Source organism: Rattus rattus, chromosome 3 (genome assembly GCF_011064425.1).
Source record: "Rattus rattus isolate New Zealand chromosome 3, Rrattus_CSIRO_v1, whole genome shotgun sequence".
NCBI classification, from domain to species: domain Eukaryota; kingdom Metazoa; phylum Chordata; class Mammalia; order Rodentia; family Muridae; genus Rattus; species Rattus rattus.
In genome coordinates, this window is record NC_046156.1 from 197,737,252 (window position 1) to 197,758,169 (window position 20,918).

Genomic DNA, 20,918 nt, shown 5'->3' on the forward strand with positions numbered 1-20,918 from the left:
AAATTTAGTTTTCGTTGGTTAAATATTAATGGAACTGATTGGTAGCGTTTACACGTTGCCATTTCAAGGGGGTTCTGAAATATATTTACTAATGGTTTTACTAAACAAAATGGGACTTTTAGCTAAAGATATAAACCTCTGCTTTCTTTCTCATTCTGTCACCTGAGGTATTGGTGGTTCTCAACAGAATAACAATTTTAGGTACTTCTCCAGTGTGTGGATCCATTGCCTTTACTGGAAGACAGAATGTCCTGCAGACTTTGACACGTCCTCCGTGGGGCTGGGCTCTTACTGAGTCAGTGCCAGTGGCTGTCCTGTTGGATTTGGGCACTCTGTTCACATCAGAGATGTCACTTAGAGACATTTACCCACTCTTGCAGAAGGCCTGGGTTCAGTTCCCAGCAATACATGTTAACTCACCACCATCTGTAACTCCATTTCAGGGATTAGAGGCTTACTATGATTGTCAAGAGCTCCTACATGCACGTGGTACCACATATGCAGACTCGGGCATCTACACAAAAATGAATAATTTTTAATAAAAATGTTTTCAAACCAAAGCATCATGCAGAGTGAAGCAGTGAGAGGTACATGTGATACAGAGTGTAATCATCTATGAACTGGAGACTTCATGTGTTGTTTGTTTTCTCATTGTAGTGCCTTTGCTACGTTAGAAGAGGAGGCTTGTACAGAGCTTGTCCCCTACCTTGCTTATATACTCGACACCCTCGTCTTCGCCTTCAGTAAATACCAGCACAAGAACCTGCTCATTCTGTACGATGCCATAGGGACACTAGCAGATTCAGTAGGACATCATTTAAACAAGCCAGTAAGGACCTGAGGGTGACTGCTGTGGGGACATTACAATGAGCTGCAATAAATACATAGTGTATATTCAAAGTAAAAAGACTGGCAAGTGTGAACAGTTAGCTTTTTTTTTTTTTTTTTTGCACCTCTGAAAATATAAATCTTAAAGAGTTGAAGTAAGCTCATGGTTAGTACAGAAATTAGTAATATCACATGAGTACACTTCACAGTGTCTGGAAGAAAGAGGGTAAGATCTACACACTCCTTCCTCTTGAGAGTGTGCCAGACTGTAGGTGTCTCCTCTGTGAAAGTGAGAGCAGGAATGACGGCTGAAACTGCTGAGTAGCAGTGCAGAAGTGTATTGGCTGTAGTGGTATAGAACATGGGGCGAGGGTTTGGATTTTAACAGAGTCAAATGTCTCTGCTGAGTACTGTTGGATAAGATACACAGTCTGTAGGAAATGCGTTATCAGTAAGTAACTTAACTCACTCTTGTTTTTTGTTATTTTTTGTTTTTTTTTTTAATTATGCTCAAAATTTGAGCAAGACAGTTTTGCTTTTATTTTGCTTTGGTAGTGGCTGGTTCGATTAGCTGAGGAGTAGATCACGTTTTACAGCCTGTACTTTTTACTTAATTAATGTGGGTACATTATAAAGCAGCAGTCGCTATGGTGCAGGCCACAGCCAGCCCCTCCCACCTGAGAACAGATGTCACTTGAGAATGAAACTTGTGATTTGGACTGCAGAGATGGATGACTCTGTGCTTGGGATCACTGGCTGCTCTTCCAGAGGTCCTGGGTTCAATTCCCAGCACCCACATGGTGGCTCACAGCCATCTGTAATGGGATCTGATGCCTTGTTCAGGCATCCAGGAGTACATGCAGATAGAGCATTCGTATACATTAAATAAGTAAATAAATTTTTTTTTTAAAGATCTTATTTATTATTATGTATAAGTTCACTGTAGCTGTCTTCAGATACACCAGAGGAGGGCATCAGATCCCATTACAGATGGTTGTGAGCCACCATGTGGTTGCTGGGATTTGAACTCAGGACCTCTGGAAGAGCAGTTGGTACTCTTAACCACTGAGCCATCTCTCCAGCCCTTTTTTTTTTTTTTTTTAAAGCTTGTGATTTACCAACTTATGGATTATGCTGGGTTTGGTGACACTTAGTACCATCATTTGGGAGGCAGAGGCAAATGGATCTCTGGCTTTGGGGCCAGCTCTGACTACATAGTGAATTCTAGGACAGCCAGGGCTACACAGTGAGACCATCTGAATAAGGAAAAAAACCCAAGTAGTAGGTTTCAATGGAATAAGGTACTTACTGATAACACGTTTTCTTTTAGAAAAGATGCAGATTACTTTAAATCAGGGTCATCTGAATTAAAAAGGAGAGGTAGAGCAGAAAAAATATTGAGGAAACTGTAAAGAGTGAGTCTTAAAATGTAAAAATTTAGCACAGTTGCTCTAGATGGGTTTTAATTTGTATAGTGTCAAATGAGCATGTTTACAGAAAATAGTGAAGCCTTTTGTTTATTATTGTAAACAGGAATATATTCAGATGCTAATGCCTCCTCTGATCCAGAAGTGGAACATGTTAAAAGATGAAGACAAGGATCTTTTCCCTTTACTTGAGGTATGTTGAACTGGTGATGTTATTCTAACTGTCATTTAAGAACAAACATACATGTCCTGAACCAAAATGTGTGCATGTGGTAAAATAACAGTTTTTGAGAATAATTTCTGTTGAGTTGTGTAGAATATAACTTGCCTTTTGCAGAATTTGTTCTTTGACGATAGAATGTATCTTGGTCATTTTTAACCCAAATCACCTTTCCTGCTTCTAAAGTTAACATATCCACCCACCCCAACACCTACCCAGAGTGCACTTGTGCCTCCCTCCCACTCCCAAGTCCTTTGTTTTATTTTGAGACAAGATCTCAATATGTATGTAGCCCTGGATGTTCTGAAATTCATTATGTAGACCAGGTTGGCCTAAAACTTATAGACATCCGCCTGTTCCTGTCTCCTAGGTTCTGGAATTAAAAGAGTACATCACCATATCTAGCTTTTGTTTTGTTTTTCTTTTTAAATAACCTGTTGTTTCTAATTAATGTTGCCTTTGTGTGTCCATGGGTATGGAACTGTCCACTAGAGGACGAGCAACCTACCAGAGGCCATGCCCCTGAAGAGAAGTAATTATCCTGTTGTTCAGCAGCTAATAGCTGCTTAGCTAGGGGTGGCCCTCACAATCCCCCCATCCTAACTTGATGCTATGCCATTGTGAGTTCATGAGTGCAGTGGTCTTGCCATATCCAGAACAGCATTTCATAACACTCCTCCTCATCCTCCATCTTTTATATTCTTCCTAACCCCTCGTCCATGACGTTCACTGAGCTTGGTGGGGGTATGGATGTCCCATTTAGAGCTGAGTGTTCAGAAGTCACTCTCAGCTTTTGACTGCTTCCCAGTGCAATAAAAGAGAAGCTTCCCTCTCCGGGGTTAAAGGTATCATTAATTTATGACTACTTAGCCATGAACTTTTGACTAGGTTTACAGTGCCAAGCATGAATTCTTTGCAGTGGAACAGGCCTCTGATTAAATTATAAAGTAATCGGTTCCTTTGTTAACAGTCTGCCACCACTGTACCATAGGCATAGTTGTCTGCCTGGCAGACTCACTTCCTCAAACTCAAAAGTCTGTTCGTATGATCAAGTTACCTGTCATGTTTGTCATACACAACCTTTACATGTCCTCTACACCTCTGTGTAGTTAAAGCACATCTAGATTACCTGTAAAGCCTGATACAGTGTAAGTTTAAGTTTTTTTCTGGTGAATTGACAGATTGGCTATGAGTGAGGGTTGAGAAGATAAACCCGTCATCGTAGCACTGTAGAACGGGTTCATAAATGAAACCTTTTTGCTTGCTTTAAAGCACATATATCTCTACTGTAATCTAAAACTTAGTGTGTGTGCTTGATTCTTTTTAGTGCCTCTCATCTGTTGCCACAGCCTTGCAATCTGGTTTCCTTCCATATTGTGAACCTGTGTATCAGCGTTGTGTAAACCTGGTACAGAAGACACTAGCACAAGCCATGGTATGTGTGTGTATATACACTTTTTTTAGTTATTTTTTCCTTCCTCTCATAAACTTTTTTTAGAGATAGGTATAAATAATATGTACACTTTTTTTAGTGTCCATCAACAAAGATAATATGTTTAATTTCAGCTAAACAATGCTCAGCCAGAACAATATGAAGCTCCAGATAAAGACTTTATGATTGTGGCTCTTGACTTGCTCAGTGGCCTGGCTGAAGGACTGGGAGGCAACATTGAGCAGCTGGTGGCCCGAAGTAACATCCTGACACTGATGTATCAATGCATGCAGGTAAGACTTGTATCAGTGGGGGACTTGGAACCTGCTTCTTTGTGTTACAAGAAGCTAACATCTTCTTATTTCTCATAGGATAAAATGCCCGAAGTTCGGCAGAGTTCTTTTGCATTACTAGGTGATCTGACTAAAGCTTGCTTTCAGCACGTTAAGCCTTGTATAGGTATGAATGTTTTCTGCTTTTGGTGTGGGCTGTTCTACTTGTTTTAACTGTTTCTTTTATTTGAAAGTAAAGTGTACCTTTTACAGGGTTGAGGGAACTGTTGTTTTCCATTAGCAGCTACTGAGTTACCATTGTATCTGGGAATGTTTGAATAGTATCAGTTTATAGAGAATGTTAGATTGCAACTATTTAATTTATGTAGTATTAGCGTGTAACAATGTAGCTAGCTTTGTTTGACATGAATTTGCCTTTTTTGGAGGGGGGTCTTATTTTATAGTTCTGACTGGCCTAGAACTTACAAAGGTTGACCTGTCTCTACCTCCTGGCACTGGGATTAAAGGTGTTTGCTACCACACCCAGTAGGAATATGCTTTTTAATCTTAACTGTTTCTAGATTTTTAAATAATGTCAATGGCGATATGTTAAATCGTTAAGTATTGGCTTAATACTCTAAATTATAATACATCAATATGAGAAGCTGTTTACAAAAGTGTGTGACAAACCCTTAATGTGTCGTTACACATTAAGTCACGTTTCCCATATGTTGCTATTTATAGACAAAAAGACCATGGTATTTTTAAACTCAGTATTTTTTTTTTTTAACTTATCTCTAAGTCTCTTTCTTGTAATGGTTTTCATTGCTAAAAGGATCCAAGGTTTTGTCACGCATTTACAGCCGATTTTAGTGTACTGATCCCACCTCTGGGGTCTTTAATACACACCCCATTCCTCAGTATTCACCATAAATTCAGTTAGGTCTAGACGCTAAGCTTCAATTCGATTCCAGCTTTAGAGTGGAGCTCTGTAGGTTGGTTTTCCCAAAGTGCTTACAGGTGGTTTTGTGTGCTTGTTTTTATTTGAGGAGTATTTGTATCTATGTTCATGTGTGTATGCCAGCATGCATTGTTGGGTTGTGTGTAGACACATATCCAAGGAGGCCAAAGGGCATGGATCTCCTGTAGCTAGAGTTGCAGACTTGTAGCCACCTAGTGTGGTTGCCGGGAACTGACTCTCGTTCTCTTGGAGAGCAGCAAGTGCCGTCAGCCACTGAGCTGCTTTTCTCTCTGGCAATCACAGTGGTTATTAAATAGACAGTGGTTCTCAGCCTGGATTAGGTTTGCTGTCTTTGGAATTTTACAGTATCTAGAGATATTCTGTTCAAGTAAATTAGTATTACTAGTGTTGGTGGGTGTGTGGGGGTGTGTGTGCGTCTGTGCGTGTGCATGCGCGCGCGCACGCACGCGTTCATAGGCAGGCAGGCAGGCAAACATCCAGTCACATAAGAGAAAAATGAATGTAATGGGGAGCTGTTTCCTGAAGTAGACTTAGGCCTTGTATGAGAATTCAGTAACCTGATATTACCTCTTGTAGTTTTAAGAAAAGGATTACCAGCTCCTGTAAAAATATTTATTTGCATGTTTTTACCAGTTTCAGAATTGACACTGTGATGTTTGTTTTTTGATAAAACTTATTTTAGCCCGGATTTCAGTTTCTATCTAGATTTCCTTTAAAAGTAAGACGTCTGTTGTTGACTTTATTTTATTATTTTGTTCTTTTTTGTTTTTCCTAGCTGATTTCATGCCAATATTGGGAACCAATCTAAATCCAGAGTTTATTTCAGTCTGCAACAACGCCACCTGGGCAATTGGGGAAATATCAATTCAAATGGGTGAGACTGTTTTTCTTGGAGATGTGTGCCTTAGTCATTTTTGTCACTGTTCTGTATTAGTTTTGATACTTAAGTTTCTGACGGAGTTGGAGGGAGGGGAGCGGAGAGACAGACTTGCTCACAGTTGGAAGGGAAGCGGAGTGTTGGTGACGCTGTCTGACTGTCTGTCTCTCGTCTCTCTCTCTTCCTGTGCTGTGCTAGGCATAGAGATGCAGCCTTACATCCCTATGGTGCTGCACCAGCTCGTGGAGATCATTAACAGACCCAACACCCCAAAGACGCTGTTGGAGAACACAGGTACCGCGTGGCTGAGGCGGTGAAGGGAAAATGACCTGCTTCCTAACTCTGAACCAAGATGCATAGAGAAACCAAAGCAAAGCTAGGCTCGCAGACCCAGCTGCTTACTGTTTACTGTGTGTTTGAATTCATACTGATGTCTTAGGCTAGCTGTGTCCATAGCCCGTTTACAGAAACATTGAAAAAATTTTTTTCTGTGAATTCTCATTTAGTACTCTAAAATGTTATTTTTGCTAAGATACAATAAATATAATAAATAAGATCAGTTGGGTCAATAATTTACATATGGCCAGAAATACATTGTAATTCAGCAACTGATTGGCTAAAAATGGCACATGTGTTTTGTATTTCATCCTAAAATCTTTTTAAACCAGGAACGTAGTGGTTCCTGTTGGGGTTTCTCTCCTGCATTTATAGAAAGCATGTTGGTGTTAAAGAATGAATGCCTCCATACAACAGCACTCATAGGGCGACTCCATCCTTTCCCTCCACCCTCTCTGACTGCTGCTAATTAATACTTAAGTTTCCTTACATACTGAGGTAATGATTCTAGTCGTTTCATAGTTAATGTGAGTCCTACCACAGTAACTGGATAAAGTTTAAAATAAGGTTTTTCTAAGTATGAAAGCTTTCATTTTAATTTCATATTTTTAAATTACACAGTTTATCCTCAAATAACTAAAGCTTATAACGTTTATTGATATGGAAGGAAATCTTTTAATTATGGGACAGTTATCTGGCTGATTGGCTGTATGGGTACTGTTTAGTGCAAAGTAAATTACTTTTTATTCTTGAAAAGTACAACAGTCTACATGTAGGGTGGTCTTGAAATCTTGGCAGATCTTTATCTTCCTAGAATGCAGTACCTATATATTGTTGAACCTAAAGAAAAGTTTATTTATTTTTAAATGTGAATGCATAACTGGAAATAAATGTTGAGTGTAATGTATGCTGAAGTTTCTTGTGGGATATCAGCTGGTGGATGTCAGCATATTTCTTTAACTAATTGGCTTTATCCGATTATACTCTGGCATGATCATCACACCCAAGTAATAATCAAATAGCTGATGATGCCGTAAACTTGGTGAATCAGGATGGGAAACACCCAGATTCGCTGAGTCATATTTGCCACAGTGGCCACATAAGTTATTGACTTCTTCATTCCTTGCCCAGAACAATGGGTTTTAAACTATTAAAAATCACCGTACAGTTTAGCGACTTAACAACCATATCCTCGCTATTCCCTGAGGTCAGTTCCTTAGTGTGTCTATTTGTTTTCCAACTCGTATATCCTGCACTGAACTTTTTCAATGGACCATCATCTGCTCTCTCGCATGTCTCATTGGATTGTTCATACTTGCCTGTTTAATGAGAATGTTGCATAGTTCGTGTCTTTTGAACATAGGTTTTCTTTCTCTTGCTTCATATGAATCTGCTGAATTTTAGTATTATCTGTGTAGTTTGCTTCAAGTAATCCTTAAACATTTTTCTTTACTCCCCAACCCCACCCTTTTTTTATAAAAGGTTAACCTGTAAGTTTTTGAGAGAACACCATTAAAGCACCTCATAGTTTGTTTTCTGTTTGTATTTTGTGTATAAATGTACTTACATGTATGTATTTTTGAATTGCAAGATGCAGTTCTGATTGTAGCTTTTTAGCTCTTAGGGATTCTTTAATTTTGATGGACAATGTTTACCCACTTCAATTTTTTTAAAAATCAAATAATGTACTCTGTCATTATCTATTTTGGTCAGGCCTTTTACAGCAAAGGTTTTTTCCCTACAGTCCATATCACCGTCGTCCCAACGGACTATGTAAATTTATTTCCTTTGCTAGGATTTTATCTCGTGTGTGGGTAGAAGCTAGTGGACTGTTACCTGAGTAATCAGAGGATAGTCAGAGTGGATTCTGATATGCTGGAGCAATTTTCAGTGTTTCATTCAGTAGACACCATGGTACGTCGTGTCTGACAACTGATTTTAACATGAGCAGCAAAGTCCCATTAATTAGTTTGATAAAAGTTAACTTAAAAACTACCAAAATTTGGGTTAATATCCCTAGGTGATTTTTTTTTTCCCTAAAGGTGTAATCACATACAAAAAGTTGAAATTTTGAACTAATACAGCTACAGAGATTGATGTTTGAATAAATTATTCATAAACATAATCACATTTCCTGGTAATTCTTGGGGAAAGATTTCATCCTCTGCAATGTTGAGTGGCACTGAATGAAGGCCCTCAAGCCGCTCACTTAATCGCTCAGCTCTTACCATACTTGACATTTAGGTGAGCGAGCAAAGCACTTGACGGTTTTTGGTGTTCTCTCAAGCTTTAGTTATTTAATCCCTTTGTTTTCCTTTTCTAAGAGTATGCCATATGTGTTGCTGCCCCTTCCATCGGGGGTGGTAATAGCCAGCACTGGTGAGATCTTATGTTTATTATCATACACAAATTCTGTTGGTTTCTGTTTCTGAGTTATTTGTTGTTTTTTCTTTATTTTTTCTCCTTCCCCCTCATTTGCTCATGTCTTGGTTGGCGTTTGGTGGTGTATAACCGTGATTGCGTTACCTTAGCAATAACAATTGGTCGTCTTGGTTACGTTTGTCCTCAAGAGGTGGCCCCCATGCTACAGCAGTTTATAAGACCCTGGTGTGTATTATTCAATCTTTTTTTTTAATTCATTTTTCTTCACTCTTTCTTTCTCTATCTCACTTTTAGATATATTTTCAGTTGGTTACAAAAATCACAATCCTTAATCATTGCCAACCATGTGACTAATCTTGTCCTATCAGGTTTGTGAGGTTTTCAGTAGTACCGTCATGTTTATTTATTTTATGTTGTGGCTAACAACTAATGGATGCATGGGATAAGATTGTCACATGCTTGCTGTGTTTAAAAGCTTGATTATACATAAAAGCATTTAAATATCCACCAGAGAGATTAAGATGCATGCAAATTTTTATAAATTTAGGTTCTTGCATTACATTTCCTTTAGAATTAATTTGGAAACTTGGATTGCATTAAATACATGTTTAAATTTGTTACGTATAAAATCTTATTTGCTTGTTAATGTCAGAGTTAAACATCTACACCCTAAGTGTATAGTAATAGTTTATATTGTGACAGTATAGCCTGTGTTCTGCTTCTTTCAATTGATAATCTTTCAATCAAATCATTTCTAGTAGTGTTTAATGGAATACAAGACATTAAACAATTTTTAAAAATAACTTGGTACTATACTCTCTTTGTCTCAGACTGATTGATAGTTTGTGTAAGAAAGACCAGTTGTCTATTTTTATAGATTTAATCTATTAAAAAGTGTGAACTTCACTGTTAACACTGTTGAGATGGGTCAGAAATACAGGAGTATGAGAAACTTTGATGAAAGTCAAGCAAGCTTCCTGAAAATGTAGTGACCATCATCTCTGTTGTGAAGCCTATTCCATTAAATACTGTCTGTGAGCATCGTGTTGGATCCGCTTTCTACTTTAAATACTAAATTCAGTTCTGTAATTCAATAGGTGTACCTCTCTGAGAAACATAAGAGACAATGAAGAAAAAGATTCAGCATTCCGTGGGATTTGTACCATGATCAGTGTGAATCCTAGTGGCGTAATCCAAGTAAGGTGTTCACAGGGCTTTGTTTTGAGTGGACCGAGTGCTAAATAATACATTTTTAAAGGGAATACATTTTAAGTATTTAGTTATATTTGTTTATTGTGTGTGGACACACATGTGCCATTGCACACACGTGAGAGTCCGGACAACCTGTAGAAGTCAGTTCTGTCCTCTAACAAGTAGGTTTTCTTGGGGCTGACCTGAGGTTCTAAGGCATGGCGGCATACCACTGGTGTCTTGTCTTGGCAGATTGGGAGAGGAAGGTTACATTGTTTGCTCCTGGACCAGGCCTTTTTATGCACATTCCCTCATTTATTAATTTTGTACATGCCTCCTGTCCATGGATACAGCTTTACTGAGTTTGAACTTAAAAATAGCAAATAAAATAGAATAATAATTTATTCTGTGAAATTGTTTTTGAGAGCTTATTAATTCATTTAATTTATTTCCTGAGCTCATGCTGTCTTAACTGCTGAGCCATCTCTCCAACCCCTCTCTTGACATTTAATTATTTAGTGTTAGGTTTTGTATGTGGGAGTTGAATCAAAAGTTCCAACTGCCAGTTTGTCAGACACAGCATAGAAGAAACCATTGAATTCTACACCACTTCCCCAAAATACAAAATGTGTATGAACACTAAGTTAAACACTCAGCATGTATTTGATTGGTGGGTGGGTTGGTTGGGTTTTGGTTGGTTAGTTGGTCCTCTCCAAGAGCAAGTATCTTTTTAGCCCTGAACCGTCTCTGCAGACCCTGGTTGGTTCTTTTGAAATAGGATCTCACTGTGTACAACCTGTTGTGCCGAGGTCTGAACCGAGGTCCTCTGAAAGCAACCAGTCTCTTAACTACTGAGCCTTCTCTTCGGCGCCTTAGTTACGGTTCTAACCTAAGATGTGGAGGTTTGGAGGACAGAAGGCTCCTAGTTTGAGCTTACTTCATCAAGGTGGCTTTTAAATCAGTCCCTTCCTCTATTTCAGCCTAGTCCCGTAGTCTAACGTCGGAGGATTGCAGGTCCAGTCAGAACCTTGTCGTTATTGACTTTGTCTGGTACTTTCAGACCATTTCTAATACTAAATATTTGCTAGGCTGGGTTTGCTCCTTTTTAATACAAAATACAATAGGACATTAAACTCCAATGTGATATAAATTACTGGAAGTTAATGAAGTAATGGAAATGTTCAGCAGTTACTTCTAATTCAATAATGGTTGTAGTTGGTTTTAAATGTTTTTGTTTTAGCTAAGTCTGTTGTGGCAGGCACTGAAGTTTGGGTGTGTTTTACTGAATTTTGTAAATAAATGCCTCTTGCTCGTTACAGGATTTTATATTTTTTTGTGATGCTGTTGCATCATGGATTAATCCCAAAGACGACCTCAGAGACATGTTCTGTAAGGTAACTAATAAGCATTTGTGACTGTTCACTCAGAGCCCGGACGTTTGCGTTCCTCTCTATTTAAACTTGGACTCTTTAGAGCAGTATTGAATGACTATGTGAACTAAATTTTTAGCAAAGAACCTGGCTTGATCTTAGGATATAGAACTAACATTTGCCTGTATTTTTCCAATTAATATTACTAATTCATACTGTCTTACTGTTACAATTGTGGAAATGGCTTGACGTTCTCGATGAATTTGGAATAGAAGTTTAAACTACACACTCCTTTCACAGAGATGGAGCGATGTTCTTCTTTATCAGTGCTCTGTTCTCAGTACAGTCTGTGCTCAGCTGTAACAGTGAGAGACGCAACACTGCTACACCGAGGAGCTCCATAGTGAGCCTAGTGAGGACATTCACAGTCAGAGGCCCAGGGCTTGTACATTGCTAACTTGAAATAACCCAACACTTTTTAAAAACTTACCCATTGAATAGGTTTTATGTTTGATTGGGTTTTTTTTTTTTTCTTTTAATTTGATATGCAGAGATTTCTTGAGCACATCATGTTGCTAAGGACATTGCCTGAATTTTAAAATATGGAGGTGTTTTGGTGAAGTCATAGGATGTAGAGAGCTTAATTAACAGAGTTTGAGAATTACCACTTTGAAATGTCTAAAAGTCATAATTAATATCAATACTAAATTGATTTCTAAAGCTACTTAGATCTGAGGTTTTATCTTTATTAATAAGTTAATAGTTTTTCGCTCTTTGCAGATCCTTCATGGATTTAAAAACCAAGTTGGGGATGAAAATTGGAGGCGATTCTCTGACCAGTTTCCTCTTCCCTTAAAAGAGCGTCTTGCGGCTTTTTATGGTGTTTAACCTAATACACTTAAGCTGCAGTCCCAAAACTAGGGGTAAGTTATAAATTTTAGAAACTTTCAGAGTGAAAGACTAATACTGCGGTCAAATAATGGCTCCCCTTGAATCTTAGATAAACAGAAATCCTGGTTGGTACACTGGTTTGATATCTATCTATATATTACTTTATCCTTCTCAGTCTCTCTTTTTCCCTATAGGGGTTGAATTCATGGGGTGGGGGTGGGGGGTGGCACAGTGGTTCACATTTGAAGCCTTACTTTATAATCCTACACATGGCAAGGATAAGAGGCTGTATGTTATGACCTTTAGGGAAACACATTCAATATTGAAACCAAATTCTGGGAATAGATGATGTTTAACACCCTTTGTCAGGTACCCAGCATGCTTTCAAAGTTGTTCATGGAAGGCTGTCTCAGTCTGAGGAAGTACAGAGCCACCTGCACTGGGGTTTTGCTCTTGATAGTCTCTGTTCACAGCTCCTGATTGGTGCTAGCCTGCTGGTTAGCTCCAGTTGCCTTGCCAAGTTGTGTTGAGAGTTAAACTGAACTAAACAGTAGCTCGCTGTTTGGACCAGTACAGTGAGCAAGTAAAGTTTTCAGGGTTTGAACAGAATCTGAGACCCATCCTAAAGCCAAAGGACGGGATAGATGTGAAAACAGGTACTAAACTGAAGTACCCGTTATACCACAGGGATGGCATTATTCTCATTTTAGATTCTGCTAGCTGCTTGTTTAATCCAAGCTAGAAAGATTTCATTGTCTTAAGTTACCTAACCTAGAAGGGAGTACAAATTAGTTTGTAGCCTCAGATTCTCCCGCTCTTCTGCGTTGTTCCACTTTAGTTAGAGCCCTCGGCTCCAGCATTTTGAAAGGTATCCTGTTTGCTTTCTCGGGTCCTACGACTGCAATAGAGGGGTGACTTAGCTGTAAAGACTCAGTGTTGGGTCAGTAAGTCTTGGGAGTTTGTCATTCCTGGTGCCACCACCAACAGGAGTTAACTGTGAAGTAATTGTTTCCTAGTTAGATTTAAAAGAGGGACAGGGCCTTTCATTCTTGCTTCTTGTGCTCCCTTGCTGAAGCAGGACAATAGGGACTGGTTGTCACTGTGAATTCATAATGAACATTTCCCAAGTGTCCAAGGTTTGACATGAGTGGTTGGTAGTGTTTTTGTGAAACAACCACTATCAGACATTGGTTTAAGCAGCTCAATAACCTTGATTTCTTATGTCTGTCTTCACATTAAACTGTGTTAGCAATTTAAAAACTTAACATCAGCAACATGAAATTGCCCGAGAATATAGAAAATACCAAATCAAATAGTGTTTAATTAAGAACATCAAGAAAATGGCTGTTAAATTTTATTTTTGGACATTACCACATGTTCTGACCTAGTAGGGTAAAATAAGAATTTGTTGTCTTAAACATTGGATAGGAAGTAAAGTCACATTATGCAGGAAATGTTCAGTTTGGACTTGGGGCCATTCTGCTGAAGAAGGTAAAGATGAGTAACACTGTGCAAGGTGGGATCCATTGTATGTTCCCGGTGGGCTCACTTGCATGTCTGATGCAGAATGTTGACAGTCTCATGGAACACAGCATGATCTCGGTTTGCCCAGTTTCTTACTTTGTTTATAGCTAAACCTAGAGTTGTTACTGGACTGGTTTTATGCTCTATTGGCTTTGAAACAGAGGAAGGTATTGAAGATAAACTTTGTCTTGTTCTTTGCAGGTCCGTCAGTCTTGGAGACTATATGGGAGCCTCTGCACCCAGGGAAAATGTTACCCTTTACAGGGGGGAAGGGTAAACCAGTAGGGAATACAGTACAATCCCAACCCTACTGGGAGGGGCGGGAGGGAGGTGTTGCCGTCACTGTATTAAGTCGATGTTGGGAAATGTTTTAACATCTGGAGCCTTTGTGGGTGGAAATCTGTCTCCAATTACAACTCTGCACTGGATGTGAAGAAGCAAAAACTATTCCGTCTACTCACAGAACAGTACTTTCTGGAATATTATGGGGAATTGTACCAAACAAGAACCACGTAAGCAATGCCTAGGGATAAGGAGGAGGAAACTCACATGGTCCACAACAAAGGACACCTAAGAGTGGGAAGCTGCAACAGTAAGGAAGCTTTTTATTAAAGGTTTTATATAAATTTTCCCACATCATGGGGCCTTGTTTTGCATGCTGATGAAGAGCTACTTAGAACTAACGATTAAAATCAGCTGCCTCCCCTGGTAGACGCAGGTTCTTGAAAGTTACAATTTAAGGTACCCCCAAAAAGTTGGAAATAAAAGGAAACAAATTTGAACAACGAAGCACCCTGTGACATGCCGACGCGCCACTCCTTTTACCTTTGCGGGCTGGGCAGGGAGGGAGGAATAAATGGGGTCGGGGTCAAAGGAAAGGTGACATCTAATTTTACATTAAAATGTTAGTGGATATAAGTTCATGGTTGTACTTCTTAGATTTAATTTCTAGGCCAACATGTTATCTAAGGTGCAGTTTAAGGTCCAGGCATGCGCTCGGGCTCATAGTGATTGACGTGGTGTGCATTAGTGGACCGCAGCATGCTTGCCTCATAGAGTGCGGTTGGTATCCATTCACCGATGTCGCGCCAGTTTGGGTTGCCGTTTACCAGTTCAATATAGCCCTGCATTTAAAATTCCTTTTGAGATTCGTGGATTTTATTTTTATTAAGAATATAGATATATAAAGTACTGTAGTTTACAACTAGGCCTTGAAATATCTTTTTAGGATCTGTTAGGAATAAGATTGATATTGTATTGTGTGTAACCTGCACAATGTGGAAAGCTGATATACCTGTGCAAAATCTTTGCCTCTGTGCTGTCAGTGTGGTGTGCTTTCTGCATGGTTATATGCGACTAGTAATTTTATCAAATTTCAAATTACATGGTAAAAGATCTGTAAAAGGCTGCATAAATGTTAGTTGGCACATAAAGACAATTGTAGAAGTTGAAACATGATTGCTATATTTCAATGTTTATTCCCACTCAACATATTGCCTCTAAGCTTTCCTTTAATTTTTTTTATTTTTATTTGTGTTCGAAGCATGATCTTAAAGATATGTTTAAGTTAATGGATGTAATGCAGGGTTCCTACACTGTATTGGCGCATGTTGGTGGCCCTCTGTGTCCTAGGCTTGTGCACATAGGGCACGTACAAAGCTACAGAGTGAGAGTTGGTTTGGATCCTCTTCATTTCATTTGTTTGGCTTTTCTGTTATTTTTTTCCCTCTACTTACATGTATTTCTGTGAATAAATCCTTGTTAAGTTAACCCTTTACTTTTCCTTCCATGTGTATTTTCTTATATACTGTGAATGTGAAGACCCTAACTGGTACACTTGATCTTATGTCCATATGAAAGTGCAAATCTTTATTAATTTGGATTGCCTGAGCAGTGTGTATCCCATGATGATGAAGGAAAATGGAGAGATTTTTCCTTTTAGCTCTGCTGGTCAGAGATGAAGCCACACCTTTCCATTTTTCAATGCTGCATATTTAATCTGCAAAAAAAGTTAAGCCATAACAGCCTTTTTCTATTTTACTTTGTCACCTTTGCATTGCAGAATAAATACCGAATAACCGTTTTTTATAAGCAGTCGCTCCTCTTTGCATGGTTCTGTTCTATAAAAGTGACTGATAACAGCCATTGCACTGAAGTGTGAGCTGTGTGCGTGTGACTTTATAAATACAATTTTAAAACATTTCACATGCATGGTAGCATGCACAAAGGTTTTTGTTGTCGTGTATATGTTTGTTTTAACATGTTCTTTTACTTTCTTTCTTTTTATTTTGGCTTTGCAAATTTCAGTCTGTAGGGCCTGAAATAAAACCATATGTAGTGCCCAGTAAGCTAGACTCGAGGGTGTCTGGTATTTTCACTTTTTAGTAAATTACCTTACTGGAAGCTTAAAATTTGCTTCTGAGTTGGCCTTTAAAGCTAGAGTGTAATAGCTGTTCTAGCCTTAGGTTGTAGTGTTCCCTGCAGCGCCTCAGATACTCGGGGAAGTTAATATAAGAGATAGTCTTACGTAAGTAGTGAATAAGGAAACGGCCACATTGTCCAGTAATGCATAAGAAGTGGAGGAACGTTTTCTGGACTTGTGATAAACAATTCTGTTAAGTAAAAGAGCAGTTCTATTACCTGTCTAATTAAGAATTTATTTCCAATTTAGCAGTTATGCAGCTCAAAAACAATATTGGCTTTATAGTAAATTTGTTTCTAAATCTAATAACTTTAAAATAGAAGCTTAAGTAAATATTACTTAAAACCTAAAACTAGGGTGGTTTTCTTTCCTAATGCAGCTTTCCCTGTTGAGGCTTTTGTTTCTTCTTAAATTTATATTCTATTTTAGACAACATCGTATATAGCACAGGAATTTGCAGAAGCCATTTAAGTTTTTTGAGGTCAGCGCTGAGTTAGCATTTATTGTTTTGATGAGACGTAACACATCATGGGATATATATATATAAAGAACTTAATTCTTGTGGTGCAGTGTTGATAGTTTTGAATGTTGCCTAAATGTCTATGAGGTTGTGAGTTTGTCATTGTTACATTCCAGTGTTTCTGCCTCTTGGCATGCTTAAAGCACGGCTCACTTCATCCGCTCCTCACACACTAAACTGCTCTTAGTGTGCTCAACTACAGAGATAGCCGCTGCTGAGTGATGTAGATTTTCTACTTGAATATTTTTATGTTGTAGGAACCTCAGGAGGTCAGTGTTTACTGTTTTATATATGCCTTCTTTTTCCTGTTTGAGCTTCTCTCTCTGAAGGATTCTAACAGAACAAAAGCTGCTGATCAACCTAAGTTGGAAACAGAAAGTATGTCTAGTGTCGTTGAAACACGTACTTGGCAGTTCCATGTCACAGCCCATTAATTAGCAAGTGAACTTAGTGCCACAGGTGTTCATTTACTTGGGAAATGGTTTTGCTTTTTGTATTGTCTAATCTCTTTAATGACTTCATACTGTGTAAGAAAAATCACTTTTGTATTGTTTGTTGGTTATTTCCAAATAACTGACTTGTAAATACCCTTAGAGCCAGTTTGATGCTTTACATCACTGCTACCTGATTTTGTTATGCAGCCTAGATCTCAGATCGCAGAACACTTAACCAAGCCATTACATCTTAAAGCAAAACAGGTAGCAACATTTTGTAATTAACATTGATAAACACTGTGATTTTTTTGGTTAAAACTTTTTCATTGATCTGAATTGCTTAAATTGCATATATTGTAAAATAGAGTCAGATGTATATTTTAAAATAATTTCAGCTGACTTTCCTCTGACTGCTTTGTCTACTCAGTTATGAAATATTCAGATACAAGTTTTATCTCAGGTGAATATCCTTGTATCATTTTTGCTTTGGTGACATGTTTATAAAGAAAGATCATCATACCTTCTAGTCTGTGGGGGTTTGTGAGGTGTTTGGGTTTTTTTTGTTTTGTTTTGTTTTGTTAGGATTTAATGTGTTTTCTTCCCAGTTAGTCAGTTTCGCCCCTCTCCAATTGTTTTATCAGACTGGAGAGAGAAATAAAAGGCTCTCCTCACATTTGATACGGAGATTTAACTGAAAATGAGTTGAGTTTGGTCCTCTCTTTTTCCAGACACTCAAAATACAAAAGTGGAACCTTTCTCCCTACATAAAATTCTGCAAAGTTGGGGTGCCAGAATTAAATTATGTGTTGAACTCTTGTCTCCATTTAACACCTTTGCAGTGACTTTTTTTTGCTTCACATAGTTATTATATTCATATTGAATGTATTAACAGATAGAGTGCAAACGCACTCTTCCCGAGGGAAGCGTGTGTGGTGCACAGCTGCAGCCCTGGCCCCTCCTCTGGGGCTTCAGGTGCACACAGCCTCCTTGTGGAGCTACTTCAGCAACTGTTACACGGTGGGGGGACACTAATTGTTGCTGCTAGTGCTGTTTAATGATGTGGTCATAGGAAGCTATAAGAAGACTGGTTAACACCCTGGGATAATTGAGGTGGGCACGTGCGCAGGAGTGGCCTGTGTTGGTAAGGATTTCTCTAGTTCAGTGCCGTGCGGTAGCATTGTATATCAGCTGGGGCATTTCATGCTGCATTAACTATGGCAGTGCTTCTAAGCCTCGTTAACGTTAAGTTTCACATGAAAGTTAGCTCCTCTTACCTGTGTGCTTTCTAGGTAACTGGAATCTAACTTCAGGCTTGATATAGATCTTCTCCCTGTTGGTATTACATATATATATATAGATAATTCTCAATGCCTAATTATTATACATTTGTAAGGTATAAGCATAATTGCAGCAACTGTTGTTATAGTTTGTATCCCAGAGTTTATTGTGTTGACATAAAAGATGTGTAGCAGCAGAATGTGTGCATGACCTTGAGGGAAGCTCAGGCTGGTTTTCTTTCCCCCCTCTGTACATTGAACAACCAAGGCAAATGTATTGCCAATCAGAGATCACTAATTACAAAGCTCTTTTCCCTTTCAGTAGGAGCTTTTGTTTGTTATCCATCGCTGCCGTACTGTGGCTCAGTTCTAAGGAACCCTATGTCATGGGTCTAGTCATCTTGTCAAATGCCTGCTCTAACATGCTTAGCCTACAAGGCAGTGTTGTCTCCTCCAATGGTCACCTCATAAAGACGTTCCCCTCATCTTTCTGTCACTGTTCTCCTATGTGGATATATATATAACCAGACTGATTCTTTGGTTTTTTATGGAGATAATAATTAGATAATACTATGTAATTAATTTTACTTGGTAGATTATCATCTTAAGAGATGCTTAAATGTGGTAAATCACTTCATATTATGAGAGTTTTACACTTAGTATTCATGTTAACATTGGGTGCAATAACTTAGTAGAACCTGCTTAGTTATAAATAACTGGATCTTTCTGCTGACAACTTAGGTTGTATGAGTTATGCTTAAAAGCTTTAAATCTGATGTTTCCTGTACCTGCCACACTATGTTAGAATGTGTCCTTCAAACATATCCTGCAACTTCTCAAACTGTACTAAATTGGTAGTTCTTGAAGTCTAACTCTGTGCTAACAGATCTTCATTTTAAATAGAATACGGTTTTAATTTTTGATAAGCTGCTGAATTTTAAAGAGAGTTTTTTGGGGCCACCAAATATTTTGGATCATGCAGAGAATATATATTGTACTGTAGTAATTTTGTATTTACATTTGTATGATGTGACATAATAGATGTGAATGTTAATCACTGCTTGACTATGTTAATAAAGTTGTTTAACTATAGACGTTGCACTCTTGATTTTTAATAGAAAGAAGTTATCTTTGTCCTCTTCCACTTTGTTCTTTGGGGGGTGGGGGAGGGATTAAAGTGTTGTGTGTTGTGCTCTTGCTGTGCCTTAGCAACACGTGTGTTAGTGACCTATTGTCAACCAAACAACTTTTTTCCTTATGTGCTACAGTAGGATGAAAGTTTCACATACATTTTAAGTTAACTACTTCTGGTGCTTTTCACTTGGAGCTGAGGGAGATCTGGGTGAATAACTGCTGTGCCAAAGGAATGGCTAACGGTGAAGCTGCAGCGGTGCCGAGGTGGTGAAGGCGCAGTGCTAAGAAGCGGGGTTTCACGCAGAGGAGTAAGGCTTCTGAGTTTGAGAGTTAGCACTTGTCCAGAGTGTAGGTGTATGGGTATATGTGTAAACACCGTGAGGGGGGTGGTTTTTGTACTCAGGATCTAGACTACTGTAGAACAATATAGGGCCTGAGGTGAGTCCTTGTAGCCCAGACACTTAAGGGAAGCTTGAATTTCCTTGCTTTTGCTAAAAGTATTTGAGGTAACAAAACTGTGTTGAATGGAACTGAGATGCTGTGTCCTCTAAAACACCGTGGAAAAGGAATTTAAGATTCTAGAGTGTGGAGTAAGGTTGTGGGAGAAGTTCATTAAAATTTCTTCTGGTCATTAGTTCTGGATTTTAATTTGCTTCCTACAGCAACTGTTTCTGAAGATAAAAATAATGATATTTCAGTGAAGCTGCAGTCTCATGAGTTTCATTCACCAGATGATTTTTTAAAATCTCAGTTTACAAGACAGTTGTATCAATAAGTGAGTGAATGGGTCTACCCATTTCTGAACTGGCATTTCCATGCTGAATTCACAATCTGACGTCAACAATTGTATATCATGTGATTATTTTGGGGCCACGATTAAAGTGGCAGTGGAAAACATACAAATCTTGGATGAGTTTTCTTTGTTGTACACTTGGCAGTGGGAGATACTGCCATTGGGACTTGACTGAGTCTTAAGTTAGTTTGTAAAGCAGTGGTTTCCTGAGACATCTTTCTTACTACAGTTTAATGAGACTTTCAGTCCCCTGGCAGTGGTGTGAAGATGCTCTAGTTACCGTGCAGCTCCCATCAGTGACTGTCAGCAGTTAGTCGCTCTTACCAGGGCCATTCCAAGTGTGCCTCTTCAGCCTTTATGTTGGCTCTTAAAGAAGGTCGCTAAATGGGTGAGTAAGAAGTGAACTGCACTTAGGAGGCAGAGGCAGAGGCAGAGGGATCTGACTTCAAGCTCAGCTTGGTCTTCATAGCAAGTTCTAAGATAACCAGGACTACATAGAGAGGACCTTTAAAAGAACAGCAAATGTGTTTTACTAGTAATGCGTTAATGTTCCTAGGCAGTAATGTGTCCAGGTTTGTCAGCTAAGCGGTGCACATAGCTGTAGCT

General features: G+C 38.7%; 1 protein-coding gene across 4 annotated transcripts in view; it reads left to right on the forward strand.

Moving 5' to 3' along the window:
• Tnpo1 (transportin 1) overlaps positions 1–19,477 on the forward strand; it is an 86,584-nt gene extending 67,107 nt beyond the window's left edge. For 2 of the 4 annotated variants that reach the window (XM_032898983.1, XM_032898984.1), the window contains exons 14-25: positions 658–829; positions 2,362–2,448; positions 3,803–3,910; positions 4,042–4,200; positions 4,279–4,366; positions 5,937–6,035; positions 6,237–6,332; positions 8,906–8,981; positions 9,854–9,953; positions 11,267–11,341; positions 12,098–12,240; positions 13,934–19,477. In XM_032898983.1, coding sequence (XP_032754874.1) covers positions 658–829; positions 2,362–2,448; positions 3,803–3,910; positions 4,042–4,200; positions 4,279–4,366; positions 5,937–6,035; positions 6,237–6,332; positions 8,906–8,981; positions 9,854–9,953; positions 11,267–11,341; positions 12,098–12,205 — 1,168 coding nt within the window. In that variant the 3' untranslated portion in view covers positions 12,206–12,240; positions 13,934–19,477. The other 2 variants (XR_004387406.1, XM_032898985.1) reach the window with 2 other exon arrangements.
• Positions 19,478–20,918: the final 1,441 nt, after the last annotated feature.